Source organism: Typopeltis vanoorti, chromosome 5 (genome assembly GCF_054136105.1).
Source record: "Typopeltis vanoorti isolate ZY-2024b chromosome 5, IOZ_Tvanoo_1.0, whole genome shotgun sequence".
NCBI classification, from domain to species: Eukaryota; Metazoa; Arthropoda; class Arachnida; order Uropygi; family Thelyphonidae; genus Typopeltis; species Typopeltis vanoorti.
In genome coordinates, this window is record NC_143553.1 from 140,481,165 (window position 1) to 140,506,491 (window position 25,327).

General features: G+C 33.4%; 1 protein-coding gene across 1 annotated transcript in view; it reads right to left on the reverse strand.

Moving 5' to 3' along the window:
- The window catches only part of LOC150106877 (E3 ubiquitin-protein ligase RNF19B-like), a 328,715-nt gene that overhangs the window by 120,833 nt on the left and 182,555 nt on the right, over positions 1 to 25,327 (reverse strand). The window contains exon 9 of the mRNA XM_090392786.1: positions 16,121 to 16,276. Coding sequence (XP_090248912.1) covers positions 16,121 to 16,276 — 156 coding nt within the window. The remainder of the gene's footprint in view (positions 1 to 16,120; positions 16,277 to 25,327) is intronic.

Below are 25,327 nucleotides of genomic sequence, written 5' to 3' on the forward strand. Positions count from 1 at the left end.
GATATGGAATCAATTTTACTAAGAATGACTTTTGCTGAAGGGGAGATGAAATTTTCTCCCAAATGAAATATCCACCGTGCAAACTAAATTGTCTGTCATAAAACAAACCAATGAAAGATGTATCTTAATGAAAATATGCTTATCTCTGATGATGATTTCCCACATCCAGGAAACATGCAATCAGTTTTGCTTAAGTCTGATTGATTTTGAAGAGCATCACATGCTTCTTTAGAGATAGATTCCTATTTTTTGATGAACAGTGAAAAAAACAGCAATGCCTTTAAGAAGTAAAGATACTGACTGGTCTACTTCAATTCATCTGTAGCACGGTCTGCTAATCTAGATTTTTCCTTGATATGGTAGTGATTTTCAATCACCTTTTTGATAATCTGCCAGTCTGTCCATAATAATTAATGTTGTACAAGAATGGAATTTTTACATTCCAGTTTAGATTTATGGATGTCATGTCTTTTGTAGAGAGAAATACATAGATAACTTTATTTTTTTTTTTTTTTTAACTAGTTAAGGATAAACTACTGACAGTGAAATCTATTTAAAATATTTATGTATGTTACTAATTTTGTCCAGGAATATCTACAGTTTAGACTTGGAAATCTACAAGCTGGTAAATACATATCCACATATGTTAATGCAATGAGGATGTGGTTATTTGGCAAGAAAAAGCCTACAGAAGTTACCTCTACTTGTTAGGAGAATTTCGCATTACAAGTCAAATATCCTGCACAAATTATGAAACCGAAGAAAATGAATGACATCTGGAGAACATTTTTGACACAGTAATACTTATGTATCTTTTAAAGGGATGCCAGTAAACAACACTTATGCTGAAGCTGATTTCGTTATCATCAAATATAAGCCTCTTGATCTTTTTATGAATTTTTATTTATTTATTTATTACATGAATCCCACACATGAAAAGATGTTAGCCTATAATACATTCACATTGCTATTCTGGATTGTCTAACTCTTAAAGTAGATAGTCCAAAACTTTGCTCTAGAGACCAAACAACTTTTTCAAACTACTTCACACCTCCAGTGAGCAAAGAGGTGGTGGTCTCACACAGAATGATGAAATTCAAACCTGCTGAGTGTTGGTTGGAGAGCAGGTATCCATTTGGCCAAATGAGCCAGCAAAAAAAAAAAAAAATAAAAATAATTAAAAAAACGAAGGTCGTGTCTTTGTATATAATGTTTTTTAGATGAATTTTAATACTCTGTAAGTGGAGAGTTAATGTCATTTATAATTATAGAGCAGCAAGGATTCCTAGTTATGCAGATTTCTGAATATCCAAAAATCCAACAAGGAAAGCCATCGAACGTGTGAAGTTTATTAACAGTGTCCAGCTCTATGAAAATTATATCTTTCAAAATTTCAATTAATGAAATGTATTTTGTACCTCTATGTGAAGGAGCACTTGATAACCTATCTCCAATGATCCAGCAAAATCACAGACAGATAACATTTTAAATTACATCACTTATACCAGGATCTGAACACTATTTGCTTTTCATACATTTTGTGGCTTCCCTTCCACACTTCATCATCAAATTCCTGATATGTACACTCATGGGATGTACAGGACATCATGATAGTATTACATGAAACAGTTAGATCATTACTAACTTCCGATTGATAATGCCAAGACTCCAACATTATCAGATGCTTTTTAAGACCCAATTTATGGATGTAAAGGCCTCCTTTGGAAAAATTAAAATATTTCATCCCTCCCCATCGAAAAAAAATCGTAATACAGACATATATTATTATAATATTTATTATATTTATATTCAAGATTTTGCATTTGTAAGCTTTTTTGTGCTTCTTATCAATACCTTTGAAACGAAACTTATATGAATAAGCATATATTTACTAATATTCATTAAGCACCAAAATACGCAGGAAGCAAAATTTTAATGGAAAAAATCACACCAAAAATTTTTTCCATTAAAATATAAAAAATAACAAAAAAAGAAATAATAGAAACTAAATAAGTTTCTTTTAAGATTAAAAAAAGAACTACTAGTCTTAAAATATTTTAAATTTGTTTTCATTATTTCACAGCCCCCTCAACAAAACTTGCGGTCCCCAAGGGACCATCGCCCACAGATTGGGAAGCACTGTTCTAAGAATTGACCTAGATTGTGTCTTCCTTTGGGTATTTTTCTGTCAGTCTGGCAAAGAAATGGTTTTGCTAGGCTTTCCTCTCTCATTCTGTTTAGGTGGCCATACCACCTAATATTAGCTGTACTAACAATGTCAAGTTCTCTCCTAATATCTTCATTTTTAATATGATACTGCCAATGATGTCATCTGTTTACTCTCCTAATCTTTCTCAAGAACTCTCATATATATATATATATGGTCTCCAGTCTGATCAAGTGTTTTATTTCCTAATCAGCTCTCAGACCCAAAAGTTGAAATTGTAAATTGGAGATGCCAAGAAATTATATTATTGGTTTAATCCTTTATCCAGGAGTAAGCAGACAAAATTTGTGTGTGAAGTAACTTCACGACTGGGCAATTCATATATAGAGGCTGATGACTTCACAAAGGTAAATGAAAATATGACTTCTGCATTATCTCAACCTTGGTATCACTCTGGGTCTGATAAGGTCTCCAACTGATAAGACCTCAATAAAGGTCAAAACCGGTCTGAGTAGTGACTCTTCTCATGATGCATAGCATTATACATGTCCATAAGGATATGTGCTTTGTTGCATTATGGGATACTGAGGCAAGTGATGCGAAGTCATTAGCCTCTATATACAAGTTGCCCAGTTATGAAGTTGCTTCAAGTGCAAGCTTTGTTTGCTTACACTTGGATGAAGGATTAAACCAAGAATATAATTTCTTGGCATCTTTAATTTATAGTACAACTAAGTGGAAAAACTTTCACCAAGTTAAAATTGGTTGAACACTGCCTCATATACAGGTTTACAGCTGATTTAGTGTCGACTAATTTTTTTCCTATTCCATATAAATTTATTCAGCTGACTTCCTAACATATTGGCTTTATCAAATCTGGAATCTATTTCCATATTTAATTTGCCATCTTCACTAAAAATTGTGCCTAAAATAGCTGAAATATTTTACTTGTCTTATAGGTTCTCCATTCAGGATACTGTTGATGTTTTTAATGTCTCTCCGTCTCATACTCTGTAATTTAACAAATTTATTTGATTTATGACTGCACCAGTTAAACTACTTACTGAGTGCGAGTTTGTAAGAATCTTAAACGAAGACAAAGCAGATAGTATTCCCTGTTAACTCTGACCTTTACCTTATATCAGTCGTGACTTAAACTCATAGCATATCAGATACATGCAGGTTCGAAGTTGTGGGATTAGTGCATTGAAAAATCAGTCTCAATTTGTTCTTCACAAACTAATTTAATTAACACAAGAAATCTGTTTACATTGTTCAATCCACGTAAGAACATGGATGCAATGAAAAGTCATATATAATTACAAGTGATTCTATTTTAGGCTCAGTTCTCCTCTTATAACCTAAATACAGCTTAGGACAATTTACTAATCATTCTTGATCACCAAACATTTAACTTGCCAAGCATATACTTAATAAACAATAACTTACATTTACCATATTCAGTGGTTCATTTACTCTTAAAATAACTACTTATTCAACTATATCATGAATATTTACACTAGCACAATTAAACACAGAACAAAGCACATAATACGAATTGAATAGAAGTATTTACATATCCTACTAAGTACTTACGAATTGAATTCCATACACTATGTTCATTTAGTACAGTCCTTATTCAATTCCTTTGTCTACACAGTAGTGTTCCTTTTCTTCTGGCTGTATGCCAGTTCCTTCTTTCCGGCATTTTTTATTTGTTGTTGATATTCTTTATCCTTTGAATTTTATTATTCAGTAACATGGCAGCCTCAGCTGTTCGACAAATGCTTTCGCCATTGAGCTCTCTGTAGTGACTTGTACTGACTTCCATATGCAAGACACTCTGGCAATTAATAATAGACTTCACATGATGGTGGAACACAGAAAAGGAATTAAAAGCCTAAGATGCTTTTCTTCCCGACACGAGAGCTTATATAGGCTTGGACTTCACATAGTATGTATGCATGCATGTCTCTCGAAATATTTGGAAATGCATTAACAATGGGACGTGATGACGTCACACTTCATGCAATAAACATTTGATTAACAGTGTCGTAATAAAATAATTATATACAAAGGAATTTCAGTAATTTTTTTTTAGATAATTCTTTATACATATTTTTCTTTAGACAAAAACTTATAAAATGAACATCATGCAACGTTAATCATGCGAGATTTTACAATGGCTCAATTTTCAATCCTTTTTTTTTTACTGTCTTCAGGAGTATGACTTTCACTATTTTTGGTATTTGATTCACTACCCTTCTTAAGATTATTCTTAATCTCATAAGTCACAGGATTATCAGAACTAAGACTCTTGTGTTTCCTAATCCTATTAACAAATATCCTTGTCTTATAGGTTTTAAATTAGTCTGAGCTACATTCACAATGGACTTTTCCTGGTTTTGTCGATCATGTGTTTCATTATTTGTCTCATTCTCTTTATCAAATTTGTTATCTTGAATCTGTTCAACTTTCTTTTCTTCTATTGAAATTGTCAATTTTGTTGCATTATCTACCAGGTCTTCTTTCATTCTCATTAAGTCTTCCTTCTCATTCTTGTTTCAATTTCAAACACTTCTCTTTGTTCAACTTCAGAGCATATTAAGGTTATACTCTCACAAAGAGAAATTGTGCCATTCAAGAAGTTACAGGTAAACTGGTATCATTTTAAGAAGTCAAGGATTACCTGAACATTTGGATTTGAGGTCTCAGGAAGAACAATTAGCTCCTGAGAAATGTTTAAGGGAAAGCATGAATGCTAAGTGATACATATACTTTCTTTGAAGTTGAAATATCAGTCTCAGAGATATTTGTCAGCCTGATTGGGTCATTCAATCTAATAACATCTTCACGAATTAAATCCTTAACCTTGTTATAAAATGATTGAGATAAGTGCACCTGTATCTAATAGAATCTCACAAGGCACATCTTCAATCAGACCTCCTATGATTGTTAAGGGTTTTTCATTACCAGTATGTGCAATTGCAGCACTATCAAGTTGATACATGAGTTACAGCTAAACCTGTTAATCTGACAAGTTATTATCCACTAGTACAATATTCATATTACACCTCCAAATCAAAATCTTAGAATAATAAAAGAAAATGTGTTGAATGATTTGCAATTCTAATTTATTACACAGAAAATAATTATTATCAAATATGAATTTGCATCATCTAAAACTACATACTTTTGTAGATTATATTACCAGGTAAACACAAAAATATAATATAAATTATAAGAAAACTGTTATTTGAAAACATTCACAAAATTAGAATAATTTTTATTGTGGGTTCAAAATATTAGAATATTCCAAATTTTTCCGATTGGTTTTGAGAGCATAGAAATATATATTTCAGTAGCTGCGGGAAAGGCTCGTGTATGCATGGATTTCAGTTAATCATTTGCTAAACATGGGTTGAACGAGTGACATATCGAAGCTAAGAAGTTTTGTATGGTGTCTTCGCACAAAGAAGGCCAAACTCAATAGTTTATAGCTAAGGAATTGAAATATTCTCAAGCAAGCGCGAGTAGAGTACTGAGAGAGAATTCTAATAACAGGAGTTTTCAAAATAATCACTGCAATAGAGGTCAAAAGGTAATAACTACATCAAGAGATGAGAGGAGATTGAAGAATGTCATGAAGAAAAAACACTTCTGAAGTATATGGTATTTACACAGGAGATGGGAAGACCTATGTGTGAATGTGTCTAAATCTACAATGTTGAAACAACTTCATAAATTGGGTTTTAAATAACGTCTGCCTAAGACGAAGCCACTTATGACTTCTAAGCAAAAGGCAGCTAGAATGCGATGGCATAAGCAAAGACTGTTGTTGTCGGTCAAGAGAATGGAAAAAGGTACTTTTCAGTGATGAAAGTATGGTTCTGCATTTCCCATGATGACCATGGGAAACACAAGTCATGTGTACAAAAGAGACAATTCCAAAGTGTACCAAGAAATTCTTGAGTACTTTATGTTACCGGCATCGGAAGATTTATGTGATGGTGATTTCCTTTTTCAGCAAGATTCAGCTTCTTGTCACACTTCCAAGATCACTACTAGATGGCTCAAAAAAAGGCAAATCAATGTAATTCCTTGGCTGGCAAACTCATCAGATTTAAACCCCATTGAGAATTTGTGGGGAATTATGAGGAAACATCTTCAAGAAGCTGCTCCAAGAGACAAAAATAAACTTGTTTCTAGCCTGCATACCATATGGGCATGTTTTGATTAAAAAAAAAAAAAGTGAACCGCTAGTAAATAATATGCCCAACCATTTACAAACGGTCATAAAAGCTAAGGGGGATGCAACAAAGCACTAATTATCATGTTGTTTCCCTTTGACTGTAATTTTTGTGCATTTATTTTTGCATTAAAAATTATTCTAATTTTGTGAATAACAGTTTTCTTATAATTTATATTACATTTTTATGTGTTTACATGGTTATATAATCTACAAAGTGTGCAGATTTAGATTATGCAATTTATATTTGGTAATTCTATTTTATGCAATAAATTAGAACTGCAAATCATTCAACACATTTTCTTTGATTATTCTAATTTTTTCATTCATAGGTGTATATCTTATTCCCCTAGAATTCTTTTCTTAACAATCAAACATTTTCTTCCTATAACAATATCTAGTTAAATGTCCTATTTTGTTACAGTTGTAAGTCTAGGTGGAATCCTTTCTTATATTTCTTCCTTACCTTTAGTCTCAGTATCACCAGATGATTTGACATATTATGAGAGCTGTTACTTACTCTAAGCTCTGTCAACATTTTAATAGTTTTTCTTGACCTTCCAATATAGGTCCTTGCTCTCTCTCTATTTCTTCCTCCTTCATGTAGCTTCCTCAATGTGAGGGTGCAGCACCATGTTCTCCAGTCCACTTCTGTTGGCAGCTCTTCTTTTTGTTTCAGCATAGTCACATGATCCTATCCATGATCTTATATCATCAAAACCATGTCCTTCTTTTTGTACCTCTTGATACTATTCCCATAGCCTTACCTACTAAAGTTGTTCGTATCCTCTGTCCTGCTGATCCCCTCAATACATGTCCTGAAAGTCTCATCTTTCTCTGGATCATTTCCTGCAATAAAGATTCCTGTTTTCATTCTCTGTGGTACCTCTGCATTTGTCACATGCTCTGTCCATGAGATTTTCAGGGCTCTTCTGTAGCACCACATTTCAAAGGCTGCTATCTGTTGTCTTACTCTCTTCTTGAATACCCAGGTCTCACTTCCATATGTGAAAACTGGCCAAACTAATGTTCTTATCATTCTCTTCTTTGTCTCTGTAGCCACAGAACTTCTGAGCAGATCTTTATTTTTCCAAAAGGCATCTTTAGCTATGGCAGTTCTTATTTTTATTTCTTTATCTTGTTTTCCAGCTGCAGTAAAGTAGGTACCTAAATATTTGTATTCTGTTGTATTCTCAATTTTTATATTGTTTATAAATATTTCTGGCTTAGACCTATTTTCTTTTGAGATTCTCATAAATTTGGTCTTTTTCTGCATTTAAATGTAGGCCAAAATCTTTACCTTGTTCAATTAGTAGGTGCAGTAATTTGATTAATTTATTTCTGTTTTTTGCAATTAGAATGGTATCATCAGCATATCTAAGATTGTTTTTTATACCATTGATACTGATTCCTATTTGTTTTTCAATCTTTTTCATCACTGTCTCACCGTAAACATTAAATAGATTTGGCAAAAGGATGCAGTCCTGTCTAACTCCTCTTTTTATTTTCACTTCAGAAGTCTCCAAGTTAAACAGCTACTTGGAGTAAATCATTTTTATAAGTTTATGTACATGATTTTCTAAGTCAAATTTTTCTAGAATTAAACAGTTTATTGTGGTTTACTTGATGGAAGGCTTTCTGAAAGTCTATGAAGCATACGTATAAGTTCCTGTTCCTTTCAAGTGATCTTTCCAGTAATATTTTTAGTTCCAGAATAGCATTAATGGCTCTCATTCCTCTTCTGAAGCCTTTCTGTTGTTCATTTAGAAAGGCTTCAGAAGAGGAATGAGAGCCATTCTCTTCTTTGTCTCTGTAGCCACAGAACTTCTGAGCAGATCTTTATTTAACCGTTTAAGGCTCTTTAGTCTTTTCTTTTTCCTTAATAAAGTCTCTTTTAGGGTTTCTAGCTTTAAAGTATCTATTGATTTAGTTTTAGAACTAATATCTGAGTTAACATCTATATCTTGCTAAAATCTTCAATGTGTTTCTTACTATTCTCTTCCCTTTTTGAAGAAAATCAAAAACTTAAGTTTTTGATTTTCTTCCTCGCTACTGCAAACTATATTACTTGCAGTGATACTTCTTTGCTCTAAAGAGTGCACGTGTCTGCAGTTGGAGATCGATGTCTCCAAGCCTTTCTTCTCTTTTTTTTTAACTAATTTGTAACATTCTTCCAGTCTTAATTTTTTTCTTGTAGGATACCTCTTTTAGTTCATCCTTTAGACCTACCCTGAATTGATGAAATAGACCATTTGGTGAGACTTTCATCTTCTGAGACACTAAATTTATGTGCTATGTCTTGATTAATTTTGAAGTGCAGTTGTTTGACCAATATCAGTGATTATGATGTACAGAATGATAACACCAAGATGATGTGGCATGCACATCAACGACGCTGCCATATATACCGCGGCACTAGCAAGTGCCGGTGAAATGACAGTTTCACGTTTCTATGGGCCACGTGCTGCGTGCCAATATTCAATTTACTATTTCAATTCACAAAATAAAGGACAGAGCAGTGACCATACGTCCTTTATTTCACTGCTCTGTCCTTATTTTGTGAATTGAAATAGTAAATTGAATATTGGCACGCAGCACATGGCCCATAGAAACATGAAACTGTCATTTCACCAGCATGGCATATATGACAGTGTCGTTGATGTGCATGTGTACATATTGCACTTGACTGTGTGTGTGTGTAGGTAGAAGCGTACTGTATGTTCAAGCAGGTAAAGCTTAATGTTGTTTTCATTACTACATATTTTTATATTATAGAACCATTGTCATGGCACCCAAAAGAAAATGTATTTTCAACACTGAAGGAAGAATTTCCTTTCATTAAAAGAGGAATAACTGATAGTGACATCAAATGTAATAAATGTTCAGCAAATTTTAATATCGTAAATAGTGGCAGATCAGCAATTAAACAGCATTTACAGACATCAAAACACAAAGAAGCTGAAGTCAGGGCTTCATCGAGTAAATCGTTAAACTCTTTCCTTGTTAGCAAAATTTTTGATGACAAAGCAAAAAAAAAGTTAACACTAAAAGACGCATCTTGGTGTTTTCATTCTGTACATCATAATCACTCACTTTGGTCAAACGAATGCACTTCAAAATTAATCTAGACATGTTTTGATGAAAAGTATTCTTGTGCCAGAAGCAATCATTTGTCATGTTTTCAGTCAACATTCTGTTGCTTCAGTTAAAACTGATTTATGTAAAACAAATTGTATTACTATTTATTTGGACTGTTCTAACTTATACCTGATTCTGGTCAGGTATTTTTTACCCAATCAAGGGTCAAAGATTCTTTAAAAGTTTTAGATTTAAAGGATCTACCTGGAGAAAATTCTGATATTTTAACAGCTTGCATCATCAAACAATCACTAAACAGATATGAAATCACTGATAAATTACTTGCTTTGTGTGCTGACAACACCAACTGCAACTTTGGTGGTTCCCAAAGAAAAGGAGAAAATTATGTTTTCTTTAAAATGCAAAATTTATGTGGCAATAAACTGATTGGTGTTAATTGTGCTGCCCACATATCAATAACTGCATAACCACTGGTGTTGATTGTCTTCCGGTAGATATTGAAGTGATATTAGTAAAAAAATAATTCACATTTTTACATCTACACAATCAGAGTGGGAAAATTGAAAGAATTTTGTGATGATGTAGATGTTTAATATAAAAAAACTATTAGGGTACCACAAAACGAGATGGCTAACTCTTCTACCCACTTTAGAGAGAATATTAAAACTATTTAAGCCGCTAAAATCATATTTTTGGAACTAGAAAAATGCCCCACGATTCTGAAAAACTTTTTAATGATGTGTTAGCTGAGGCATTGTTATTTGTTATTCACTGCCAAGCTTCAACATTTCAACAACATATTTTGAAAATTGAATCGCAAGAAATCTCCATGTGTGAAACTTCCATGTATTTAAAAGAATTGAAGCTAATGAAAAAATCAAGGGTTTTTACCTATAAATAATAATAAAAAAAAATAATTTTAGAATTAGAAAAAACCCAAAACATTGATGCCAACATATTTATAGATGCAATTCATAAATTTTACCAAACTTGCATTGATTATTTAAATAACTGGGACAGCTCTTTCGTGGAAATAGAAGTATTTGAATAAGTTCTACTACGAGAAATCCCTCTGTGGGCAAAGATCGAGGAAAGCTTTTTGTTAATTTCCAGACACTGGAACTTAAATGTAAATGACGGTGAACTATTTGATGAAGTTTCATATATTAAAAGTTATGTCACCAGTGAAAAGATCGAAGAATGATGACAAAATGATGAGTACTGCCAATGTAGATGGGTTAAAAGTTTTAAATATTGCACAGATAAACACTTAACTTTTAAAAACATTTTAAAAATCATCGAACTTTGCTTATGTATTCTGGATCTGATGCCCCACTGAACGAGTATTTACATCAGTGAACAACGTGTAGACCAGTGAAAAAAACCAATTAAAATTCGAAACATTGAAAACATGCATTTACATCAAATGCAACTTTGACATGAATTGTATACAGTTTTATGAATTTTTAAAACACAAATCTGATTTATTAAAAAAAGTTCATTCTTGTGAAAAGTATCAAAATTAATTTTTTTAAGTAATAATATAATAGTTTATAATTCTATGTATATCCTTATATTTTATAATAAATGTTATAAAGCTTTTTAGTTTTAGTGAAACAAATAACACAACCTGCTTTTTTTTTTATTATGAAACAATTTCTGATTTGTTCTTTATTTTCTCTAAAAAATTATGGTCACCATAGCTATGCTTAATAATCTGTTGTAATATTCTGAAACTGTTTCTTTACTTCATTGAACACATTTATGTAATTTCCATAAATTAGGACTTGTGTCTCTTATCTTAGAATTCAATAGTATTCCTTAATATGGGTGAGGTATTTAAGAACATTTCTGCCCTACCTACTAATTTGTTCCTAAGAATAATTAGTAAGTGAAATTCAGACAATTTTCCTATCTCCAAGTTTTCTGCAAATTTAAAATATGACTATATTTTCATGGTCTTCTCCTGAAAACGTTTAAATTACAAGCTTTGGATTTGCTGTTCTAAAGAACTCACTCCTCAATTACATTTGTATCTACAAAAGTATCACAATTACCTTCCATATCCGTTTCTTATTTAGATAATATAAAGACTTTTATACAACACACTGATACTGATGTCAAAACTAATCCAATCGACTGCGCCATTATGTTAATGGCTACTTTGTCTTATCCTCTTTTTACTCTTAATTCACTATAGTGAACCTTGCATTATCGAACTGTGTCTTGTTCCTGGGGATTCACTATAGCAATTCTCTACTGCATCTCCATTTTAAATATGATAATCTCTAATTTTTAGTCTAATTTTATTCAAAACACTTGCACTACAGGTTTTGTGTTTGATCAAATGTTTTATTTCTAATCCACTTTTCAGATCCATATGTTAAAATAGGTTTTTAACACAGTTTTGTATACTGCTAGCTTGGTGTACTGGCAAATTTCTCTCTTGCTTCCTATAAATTTATTCACCTAACATCCTACCATTCCCTGCTTGTTCTATTAACTATTTCCATATTTAATTTGTATCTTCACTCAAAGATCACATTTAAATACAGTAATCATCTCTCAATTATCCAAAAGCATTTATTGGTCATGTAACTAAAGGATTGGATAATTGGAAGTGGTGCTGTACCAGAAGTCAGTTGACAAACTAACCCATTTGAGGTTATTTGAAGGTGATAACTGAGAAATCACTGCAGTTAAAACTGGTAAATGGTTTATATGTTCACTTGGAATACATTTGATACGTCCCCCTACCTATTTTCATACTTTTTTTATTATGCTGATTTCCAAACCAAATTTTTATAGCAGTTATTTAACCTTTGTTTAGAGAGCTGCAAAGAGTTATACCAAATCCATTTGAATTTTCCAAACAGAAAAGTAATTTTCCAAGGAGAGTTAAACATTTCTAATTCTAACTAGTTTTTTCTTTTTGAAATGAACTGATCCAAGCAGAGATGCTGAAGCATCTGTAGTCCCCATCTCTCATAAAAATCAGTCACGTACCTACTAGAATGTCAGATTTTCCTACACATTTCATCTTCAAATATTCAATAGCTTATTACTGATTTCCACTGCACCATTCTCATCCATGTGTTATCTAGCATTATAAAAATGTCAAGTGGAATGATCTCTAATGTTCCCATTCCATTTTAAATACTTGTCCTTTATCTAAGAACTTAATTCCCCAAGTTTTGCCAACAATATTTAATCACAGTTCACTTTTATTGAAATCGTCATTTTTATTTTGTGTCTAGGCTAAAGCTTGAAATAGTTGCAAGCAAATTATTAATAGACCCAAAAAAATCGATTTAGAAATGCCAGAAAAGCAGGAAATTGGCATCACATTCTAATTACTATCATACTTGTTAGTCTCCTATCCAACTTGTTGGTTATAACTTTTGTCCAATCTTGCTAGCACTTTTTTTTTTTTTTTACTCTCAGATGGTTTACCCATTTAAAGCAGTCTTGCAATTTATCATAAATGTCTTAGTATTGTCCTAAACTGACAAAACTCAATTTCTTGTCTGATTTTTTGGCAAAAAAACTGTTCCCTGCTGATGGCATTTGTCTAGTTATTCTTAAGGTTGGTGCTCCCAAGTTAAATTCTGTATTGTGCTATCCTGTTTCCACTAGTATTTACCTTGAAGCTTGGAAATTAGACCATTTTCTAACCAAAATTGGATGTAAAATTTACCATCCCATTGCTCTCGCCGATTTTTTTATTTATATATATTTTTTTAAATAATGAAGAATTTTGAACTGTTAGCTTTAAAATACTACTAGGTAACTTCTCAACTAATAAACAATGGGAAATATAAATATTGCTACTATCGATTGACAGGAGCTCCTTCTTGCTTATACCACCTATCTTTAGACAAATGCAACAAAAATGTTTAAAGAAATTCAAGAAGTTGTTTTCAATTGTGGGATGTGTCATTTTCAAATGACACATCCCAGCATGAATTTAATTTGTTCATGCCGGGATGTGTCTTGGGCTTTATTTTGCATTTGCAGCATGAGACACATCCTATTGTGAACATGTTAAAAAATTACACTGCAGCACAAAGACCTATTTTAAAAAAATTCCTATCTATGGTGTTTATCTTCTGCAACTGAAATGCCACATTCCTCTCTCTCTCATCTAGTTGTTATGCATAATAGTGAACTGATGTTTATCCTCAAACATTGCACCTATGTCTTTTTTTCTTAACCTTTTCCTGTATATCAATAATCTTTAGATGAATGTGAAACCAAATTCACAGTTTTTATTAATGGTGCATTACATTCCTTTCTCATTAAACAAATCTTGCATTACAGAAATCACTAACAACTCTAAAACATCTTTTTATACAACTATAATGATCTGCAAACCATTCTTCAACAGAGTTTTGACTGGATTGTCAACTTGAGTAATTGCAAAATTCCTGGTCTTATTCCTTGCAATAATAGACTTTTTCTTGCAGTCTTACTCATGGCAACATCCAGAACTCTAGACAGGCACTTTTGTTTCATGAGATAACTCTAATGTGCAATCTTTCTTGGAATAAACACATTACAAGTATCGCTACCTTGGCATTCAAAAAACTGAGTTCTCTCTCTTCTACAGAAAGAGATTGATTCTATACAAATCATAAATCTGTCTCGCTAGTGAATACTGTTCTCATGCATCTGAGATAGTGTGAAAACATTATTCAGTCCAAATATCCATGATTCAATACAAAAAGAAGCAGCAACTAGATTGATTAATGATCCATCTTTTATCAACTCTTTCACTACAAACATACAGTTGCTACTCATAGCATTTTCTATAGATATTTCCATGGTCACTGTTCATAATTGTATAAATTCTCTTCAAAACCTGTGAAAACGTTCATTGCCGATATCGCGTGATGCGAGTTCTAACCTAACGGCCGATCATGCGTTATCACGTGGACGTCGCTATCAAGTAAAAAAAAATTGGCCACCACACGAGATTCCAATTTTCAGCTTGGCAATGAACGTGTTAATACCTCTTTGTTTAATTTCCTGTATAGCTCTCCTTTGGAATTGAAGTTCCCTCTTGCCCATTTTCTAAATATGAAAATCCAATGTCATAAAAACCGAAGGATGGAACAATAAAAGATATAATTAAAATTACAACAATGACAAATATAGTTTATCACAAAGGAGAGTCCAATGAGAATGAAGCCAGAATAACAGTATATTAAAAAAAATTATTTCTATTCAGGTTGGATTTATATAGCTGAATTTCAGAGCTTTCTTTTCTGGATCTACAAAACAATGCAGATCCTTGTAATATTTCCCTGATTTCATAACTATTTGTAATGAAGAACTACTGTAACAAATTTAGCATGATAATCAGCCATAAAATGACCAAGCTGTGAAAATACACATGAACATTGAAAATATCAGCTGCATTCTGAATGAAGTACATAACAAGTAAAAATTCCAACTATTAGGTATAATTTTTTTTAGTGACGATGGCAAATTAAATATGGAAACAGAAAAACAGAAGAAACAAAACTGGTATTGTGAGCAGTCAACTGAATAAATCGATATGGAATAAGAGATAAATTAACTGAAACACTATAACTAGCTGCACACAAGATAGTGTTCAAACCAGTTTTAATTAATGGATATGAGAGCTTGGGTTAGAAGTCAACACTTGATGAAAGACCAAATAGTAGTTATAAGAATTCTGAGAAAAATTAAAAGTGAAAGATGGCATAATCATATTAAAAATGAAAATAGGAACTTGACATTGATAGCAATCAGAAATGTATGAGAAATGCTGATATCAGATGGCATGCTTGCTTAAACAGAATGAAAGAGGAAAGATTAGCAATGCGGATGCTTGATGCTAAAATGATAGGAAAAAACACCCACAAGAATATCTCTGCAGATTGATGCAGTTAGAAGACTGAAATATACGATCTGACAATACTGTACCCCAGCATATAAGACTAATTTGGATGAAAATTGTCGACAGGAAATTACTGTCAACAATTTTCCTCAAAAACTGTACTCCTTGAGGGTAGATATCAAAATATGATGATAATTATTTTAAAGTAAAAACCTTATCCTGATAACACCTATTTGGTCTGAACACACCTTGTTTTTCTCCAAGTTTCTCTTTTACAATTTTTCTTAGTTTTCAAGCTTATATAAATCTTACCTGAAACACTCAGTAGGTAAATTCCAGTTGTGATACACTGTTTTATTACCCATTTTTAGAAATGGGTATATGAGTTTTGCTCTGCTCATTCAATACTCTGGCTAAACCTCCCTGAATTATGCAGTGCAATTGTAAAACTTTTATGCTATGCCTACATATTTGAGCATTTCTGTCAAATATCATCTACTCCAGCTGCCTTTCCACAAGTCTAATTGTGACTTTTTCTACCCCAAGTATTGATATGCACTCCTGATTGCATTCCTCCTAAAAATTACTAAATTAAATAATCATAAAAAATAAAATTATTAGCACACTGTCATGTTTATGATTAAATACAAAGTAATATCTAAATTGAAAATGAATTAAATTGTCTTGCAATGTGGAATACACAAGCAGTGCAAATGCTATAAACTGAAGAGAAACTAACCTGCTGCAAGGTTACCTGCCATACCAATATCGTTTTCTTCATCAAATTCAAACCGCACACCCGAGGGTGATGTAGTAACTCCACATCCACCAGACCGACATAAAGATATTGGGACCACTCCATAAACATAAGCCAGTAAAATGGGAACACCAATACCTAAACAGGAAAGAAAGAGAGAGAGAAAAGTTTATCAAACCATTTTATTTTCAATTTAAGCATTAAAATATTGAATAATCGTCAACCAAGTGTGCTAATAAAAATAGTACAACCGGAATAAATAAGATAAAATTCATTATCGGTGTTTTCCTATAATTCGAAAAGGAGTGTTGTCATCCTTACAGCAGAGAAATTGAATAAATAATAAAAACAATGGCAAACACAAGCATGTTCATAACAAAAGTCATGTTTCAATGGAGTTCTGTTATGGGGACCTTTGTTTTTGTTCATATATATATATATATATATATATATATATATAAACAAAAATAGGTTCCAAAATTTTGGTACCAGGTAGAGAAGTATCATTTATTAAGATTAGACATGCTCTGAATAGACGTATCTGAATAATTGGCCCACTTTATTTTTTTTTAATACTGCAGTGTTAGTCAGTCTATGGTATGCTTAATTATTTTGATAAGATATTTTTTTAGGAAAGTGTTGTATCTTGTAGATACAACACTTTCCTACAAAATTCATTCTGCAAAACACATCTTTTGCAGAATGAATAAAAAGCCAATTTAGAGAGCTAAGTATAGACAGAAAAACTGTATTAAAATCTAAGTTTGGAGGAGGGGAGGACATTAGAATATCTAAAAGGTTCGGGGCATATCCATTAGCTTTACAGTTGTAACTAGAAACTAAACTTCATAATGATGAAAACTATGATTAGCACTGTGTGCATATAGGATCCTTACGATTAATACTGGGGTACTAGATGGAAGTGGGAATTTTTGAGAAGGTATTTATTTGTCTGATTTGACTTTATATAAATGGAGAAATTTAACTAAAGCAAGGCAATTAATATTTGGAACTTCTAGAGCATATTTTGGCTGCTAAGATAAGATAAAAAATATATTTAATATGTTTAAGTCATATAAAATCCTTTCAACTTATGTACTCATATCTTCTCTCCCACTTCCTCAGCATCAATCTTCCAGGCTGTATAAATATAAGGGATAGAGTGATGGCTTTAGAGCAAAATTTGTCGTAAAGTGAAGATCTGATCCTGACAGCCTCTATTTGGCCTGAATCCAACTTGTTCTTCACCAAACTTTTCTTCCACAATTCTTCTCAAACGTTTCTCAAGTATACTTGCATAGATCTTGCCAGGAACACTCAGTAGGGAAATACCTCTGTAATTCTCACATTCAGTTTTATTTCCCTTTTTATATATGGGTACTATGAGAGCTCTACTCCAATCATCGGGAATTCGTCCCTCTGTCCAGGCTTTCTGAACTATGCAGTGCAGCCACTGTAACTCTTATACCATCATACTTCAGCATTTCTGGTCGAATATCATCTACTCCTGCTGCCTTTCCACATTTCAAGCCTTCGATGGTTTTTTCTACTTCAAGTATGGATATGTTATTCCTGACTGCATGCCTGGTCAGCATTTTTTACCACTGTGCTGTCATCACTGCTTGTTTCATTAAGCAGTTTTTCAAAGTAATTACTCCATACCTCAAGGATATCTTTTTCTCCCGTTTTCATGTCACCTTTATCATCTCTAACTCCTTTTACAGCACTCTTTCCTCCATTCCTAAGCTTCTTCAACAACCTCCAGAATATTTTGCCACCTTCTTGATATTTATTTTCTATATTCTTGCCAAAGTCCTCCCATGACTTTTGTTTAGCTAGTTTTACACAGTGTTTAGCATTCTTGCATTTGTCTCCATATTCTCTAAGAGCATAAGCTGACTTATTTGACAGGAACTTTTGATATGCTTTCTTCTTTTCCTTCACTGCCCCTTTAACTTCCTGTGTCCACCAGGGAGTTCTGATTTTTTTATCCTTGCACACAACCTCACCACATGCCTCTCTGGCAGAATCAATCAATGTTTTCTTCAGAGTTTGCCACTGAATCTCCAAGGTTTGATTCCTGTTCTCAAACTCTTTCATTTTTTCTTCAATAATCTTTGTGTATTTTAGCCTACAGTTCACATCTGAGAGCTGCTCAACTTTTATTCGCTTTAAAACTTTCTTACATGTTATTCTTTTCAATATGAAATTCAATTTTATCCTGCTCAAGACTAAATAGTGATCACTTCCAATTTCAAATCCTCTGTACACTCTGCTGTCCTGCACCAGGGAGAAAACATCACTATCAACAATAACATAGTCAATGAGACTTTTCTTATTCCTAGCCTCTTCTCTCCATGTGAATTTGTGCACATTTTTATGTTGGAACATGGTGTTAGTAATAACCAGTCCATGTCCTGAGCAGATATCCAACAGATATTTGCCATTATTATTAGCTTTGCTCTTTTCTCCAAATTTTCCCAAAATATTTTTGTATGTCTCACAATCATTTCCTACTCTGCTATTTAGATCCCCAACAAGGACAAACTTTTCCTTTTTCATTGTGTCAGTTGCTTTTTCTAAAGCCTCAAAAAATTCCTCCACTTCTACCTTAGTAGAACCTTCTGTGAGACCATAGGCATAAATAAGTCTCATTGTCCAGTTCCCCAGTTTCATATTTGCCCACATTACTCTACTTGAGACTGACTGCCATTCAAGAAGATTAGCCTCGTATTTTGTGTTGAATACTATGGCTACTCCTTCTTTTCCTTGATTGTCATTGCCAGAATATAACATTTTGTATTTATTGCTCAGAAAGATCTCACCAGTTTTGGTCTTTTTTTTTTTTTTCAGTCACCCCTATTATGTCGATCTGGTACTTATCTAATTCCTCAGCTAGCTCCATTTCTTTGCCATTCAGGCTTCTTACGTTGATAGTACCGATCTTTAACTCTGGTGATGTTGAGTTGGGGTTTGTTTTCAGATTTGTTCCAGTAGCTGACTTTTCGCTGTTTGCCCTGGTTCCCTGGCAAAAACAACGGGGGCCTTATTTAACCGGGCGACGCCCCATCCGGCATGAAATGAATACGAATACAATTTGGTCGGCTAAATCCCAAATTGCCAGCCCATCTTCGTTCGTTCAGTATCCAAGTAGATACCCAACAGGGTGCACCACGAGAAGGTGAGGATTGGACATTAGGTCAGAAGCCCTGGTCGGTTCTCCGCATTCCTTTAAAGGCTATGTGGAGGTCTCCTCTCAGTTATATAGCTTTGACCCTTAAGCACCCCTTTCAATCATCTTTTGAGTTGCATTTGCAACCTTTGCTACATGGCCTCTGAACTTCGGCTTGCTATCTATTAACACTCCAAGATCCCTAGCCTCATCAGTTTCTTCTAGCATAATCTCACCGATAATACAACATTGGATATCTAATCATGCTAAAGTGCATGACTTTGCATTTACTGATATTGAACTGACATCCATTTTCCCATGTCCACTTCAGCCTATTCAAATCATTCTGCAAGTACTGCATATCAGCAAATAGCTGTATGTCGCCTGTCAAATCTTGATTTTAACTTGAATTCTTCGATCTCTTATCACATCTAGAGTCCTTTCCTCCTCGATGTGCTGTTTTATCAATATGATACAGTACTGCTGGCAGCAATACTATATCTCCTTTCTTTCAAGTTAGAATGAATGCTTACACAGCAGTCAGCATTCACTGTGTAGAATTTATAGAGATAAAAACACACGTGTTAGAGAATTACTTTACTTATAATTATGGGAGAAAAAAAAAAAACAGCTCACAAGAGATCCTCAACAATAATTCTGTGGAAGGTAAAAAAGATTACAAAAATACTATAGCCATGCCATACCTTATGGGAATATTGGAAAAAAATACAACACTACGGAAATACAATATTAAGGCAACTTGCAAGCCTCCAGCAAAATTAAAAATTTACTCAGCTCATAAAACACAAGAGTTCAAATCCATGGCACCTGCAACTTACCCTACTTAGAAGAAACAGGACATACAATTCCAACAAGAAAAGCAAACACCAATGTCACATTAAATTCTTCCACTATGGTAAAACGGTAGCCTGGTTAGCATATCTGCTGTCCAACCAAAAGGCTGTTGAAAGTTTTTCCACTTGGTTATACAATAAATTAAAGATACCAAAAAATTATATACTTGGTTTAATCCTTTATCCAAGTGTAAGCAAACAAAGTTTGCGTCTGAAGTATTTTCAGGACTGGGGCAACTCATATATGGAAGCTAATGACTTCACATCACTTGCCTTATATAATGCTATGCATTATGGGAGGGATCACTACCCAGGTTTCAACCGCTATTGAAGTCTCATCAGTGGAAGCCAGACCAAGAGGTGATACTAAGGTTAAAGTAATGCAGAAGTCATATTTTCATATACGAGTAGCCAAAAGCTGTCACATTTTATTATTAAAATACTTTGGATTAGAGATAGTTGTTGGAAGTTTTTCCACTTGGTTAGTCCAAGTGTAAGCAAACTTTGTCTGCCTACACTTGGATAAAGGATTAAACCAAGTACAGGTAACCCTTGTATAACATGGTACTTATACAACGCGGTTTCAATATATCACGGTCTACAAATTGTAGTAACCCTTGTTGAATGCGGTACTTATACAATGCAGTTTCGATATAAGACAGTCTACAAAGTGTAGTAACCCTTGTTGAACGCGGTACTTATATACAACAGTTTCGATATAAGACAGTCTACAAACTGTAGTAACCCTTTATTTTTTCATATATTTTTCAACGTGCGACTTAAAAATCAAATTTTATTTTTGTTAAATTTGTGTCTACCCGTATTGCACATGTAGTTATAAGTAGTGAATTTATATTAGGAGAAATACCCTTTAGCATCCATGTACATCAATTGTTTACCGTATAAAGTGTTTATTGTTGAAAATTGTTTTCTGCTAGGAAAGCACATTAAAATCATGACTATGTTAATCTCAAGCTGAGCACTTTATTTTCTGGTGAGTTACATACAATATGTAATGCTTTTTTATGTAAAAAAAATCATTTTTATAGTAATGGCCTAACTTAGAGCGCTTTTGAGATATACGCGTTTGTTAATAGAGAGATACATTTGATTTCGATCAGCACTCGAGACTCAACCTTTGCGAACTTTTTCATAAGTGCTCCAATCTTTTCAATAGTGAATTAATTGATGGGAAATAGATTTAAATGAGGAGGAACTGGTACAATTAATAGATGACGTTGAACCAAATGGCGGGGAAAGTTCTGCTGAAGATTTTGATTGTGATGAATCCAAAGGATTGGATTTGGCAAGAAAGTTATTTTATGGATATGATCTCTCAATGGAGCGCTCTGGAAAATTCACGAGACAATTGGGTATTTGTTTAGCTCTGCTTTATGAACTTAATAAAAAATATTGCAGCATAGTGGCAATTTCAGCAAGGTCTTTATTACTGACCTCTTGATAACTAAACCAGCCGAAGTATGCAATGAGAATTATACTAATGATGTTCAAGAGATTTCAAGTGAAGACGACATCCGGCCACTCATAAATAAAGAACATTTACGAAATGTTAGTTTGAAGACAGTGATGATGATGATTAAAATATACACTTTATTTTATTTTGCCTAAAACATTTATGCATTATGTGCAATGAAGTGTACACACAATTTATAATTTTTTATAATTTTATACTATGTATTTGTTTCATAGTTTATATGTTTTCTTAACTTACATGAATTACCTGAATTAAATAAAAATATATTTTTGTTGGATATGTCATTATTTATATCTTAAAAAAAAAAAAAAAGATTTCGGAACCTAACTCTACTTTTTCTATGTGATCTGAGTCTCGCATAACGCGATTTATATAATGCGGCATTTTTGTGGAACCTAACATCCATGTTATACAAGGGTTACCTGTATATAATTTCTTGGTATCTTTAATTTATAGTACAACCAAGTGGGAAAACTTGCAACAACTATCTCTAATCCAGAGTATTAATCATAAAGTGTGACTACTTTTGGCTACTCATATATGGAAATATGACTTCTGCATTACTTCAACCTTAGTATCACCTCTGGGTCCCACTGATGAGACCTCAATAAAGGTTGAAACCAGTCTGGGTAGTGACCCTCTCCAATAATGCATAGCGTTATACATGTCTGTAAGGATATGTGCTTCGGATTATAGGATACTAAGGCAAGTGATATGAAGTCATTAGCTTCAATATACGAGTTGCCCACAGTCCTGAAAATACTTCAGGTGCAAACTTTGTTTGCTTACACTTGGATAAAGGATTAAACCAAGTATGTAATTTATTGGTATTTTTAATTTTTAGCCAAAAGAATGCGAGTTCAAATCCTGCCATGGGCATGGATGTTTGTTATTGTGAAGATACTGGTGGTGGTGGGCAGTAGATGGCGTTAGTGTGATGATGTGGTTTTGTTTGCTGTAGTTAGTGGAGAGGTAAGCTGTAGAGGGTGCCCTTACCTCGATGAGTCTTTGAACTCCTTGGAGGTGTCACATAATAATAATAGGCCTGTCAGACCATGCACTCCAAACATGCCACAGAATTAACTTGAAAGGCACCAAGTCCTTACACAGCACCAAAACTTGGTTTGAAAGAAAATTCACAGAAGCTTGTAAGATGCTGATTATCCCAATCTCAACAAGAATGATGGATTAGTAATTCCATGAATATGGAAGGCCATCTGCAACCCATATAGAATCCAGAACCAAAACAAAAGAAAACCTTAAGACAACAAGACTGTAAAGATGCATTTGATGTAGTAGTTCTGTAATATTTTTTTTTTTTTTTTTTTTTTTATAATCTGTATGTTATTATACTTATGTATAGAAGAGTATTTAATATTTTATTTTATTTATTTTTATTTTTTTGTTTCACCAGGTCAGGTTACATAAACAATTAACAAAGCAGTTATTCATAGTGAAGAATTTATAGAGACAAAAAACACATGTTGGAGTAATCACTTTACTGATAATTAAGAAAATAACACTCAATGTTTCGACCTCTGTATAGAGGCCATCAGGAGAACCTACATATGCACAGGCCACAAACTATCTGACACTACACAAAAGTAAGATAAATCTAAATGCTTTGTTAATCGTTTACCCTAGCCTGACCTCTAGTGGGAAAAAAATAGAGGTTGAAACGCCAAATGTTATTTTCTTAATTATAAGTAATTACTCCAACACGTGTTTTTGTCTCCATAAATTCTTCACTATGAATGCTGACCACTATGTAATCTTAAAAGAGAGAAAGTAACAAAGCAGTCAGATGTTTTCCTGATGTTCATGATGACCTTGCTATAGAGGCTGAAATGTCTACTTATAATTAGGAAAATAACTGAAGTAATTGCTCTAGCACGTGTTTTTGTCTCCATAAGTTTTACACAATGTTATACCTCCTCCCTATTTTGGTCTGAAATTCTTGGAAGACTTAAGCAATAAGAAAATTAATCCAAGTTTAGTTCGTACTGGTTGAATGAGGTTATCTGTAAAGTGTACGCAGCATTTCACCTCCTTACAATCCTTACTCTGAATGCACTGAAATTCTCAGATAAGTTGACTTTTTTTGGTCAGAATAAGTTAAACAATGCAAACAGTCTCTGAAAAGAAGAGAAAAAAAAATTTTTTTTTTAAATATAACCTGGAACTGGAGAACAGTGGTTGAATGTGATCTTAGTTATTCTTTAATAAGAGCAGTTGGTAACTATACAATATAGTGCAGTCACATTTTATGCAAATTTAAATTAAAATTTGAAGAGTGCAACATACACCCTCTGTCCAAAAAGAAACCGAACTTTTCAAAAAATAGAAGAAACCAGTGGCGCCACCTGTTGCATCTTTTTGTTGTCAAAAGCGGCAACCTTCATTAGTGTTGTCAACTGTTTATGACATTTGTTTCATTAGAAGCTGAGTTATAGTGCCAAGAGTGAGTGTGCTTTGACAAACGGTCAGAAAATGAGTTTCAAACAGATAGCTGCAACTGACTTTTGTGTCAAACTTGGTAAAAGTTTTACCAAAACACATCAAATGCTTCAAAAAGCATACGGTGATGAATGCTTATCCCATACTCAAGTTTACGAGTGGTTTAAGTGATTTCAAAGTGGTCGTGAGACACTTGAGGACAACGAAAGGCAGGGTAGTCCAAAAACTGGACTGAGCAAAGTTAACATCCAAAAAATGCGTGATTTCATCAACAAAAACCCAAAATCGTCCGTGAGATTGATTGAAGATGAATTGGGAATTCCAAAATCAACTGTGCACAACATTTTGACCGAGAGTTTGAGTTTTCATAAATTGAATTCACGATTTATTCTCCACAAGTTGACCGACGACCAAAAAATGTATCGAATTGAACACTGCGAGGACTTCATTAAAACCGCTCGTAAGTACTCAAACCTCTTTGAAATGATCGTTATTGGTAACAAAACGTGGTGTTTTGAGTATGAGCCCGAAACAAAGCACCAGAGTGCTGAGTGGAAACTACCAGAAGAGGGGAATCTGAAAAAAAAGTCGCTTGGAGAAGTCAAAAGTAAAGACAATGCTAATTTGTTTCTACGATCCACAAAGAATTCGTTCCGCCTGGCCAAACGGTCAATGCTGAGTTTTATCTCAAAGTTTTGAAGCGAATGATAGCGAGATTTCATCGAATATGGCATGAATATTGTGATGCAGGCAGCTGGTCACTTTTGCACGATAATGCAACATCTCATCATTCGAACACTGCGAGACAGTTTTTGAGCAAAAACCAAGTTTGTGTGCTGGATCACTCACCGTATTCACCTGATTTAGCACCGTGTGACTTCTCTCTTCCCCTGACTTCATTTGCTGATGAAAGGAAAGCGATACGACACCAATGAAAACGTTTCAGCGGCAGTAACCATGACCCTCAACAGTATCCCAAAAACCGATATAAAAAACTCATTTAATGAATTAATTGACCATGTCAAATGCTGAGTCAAAGTTTGATTGAAATAAATGATTTGAATAATTATAATTGGCCTGTGTTTTATTTTCTATCAAAAGTTCAGTTTCTTTTTGGACAAAGGGTGTAAAAAAAATACTACTAGTATCACTTTATTCCCAACCTGGAAAGTAAATCCCAAGAAAGCAAAAAAATTCGATAAGAATCACGC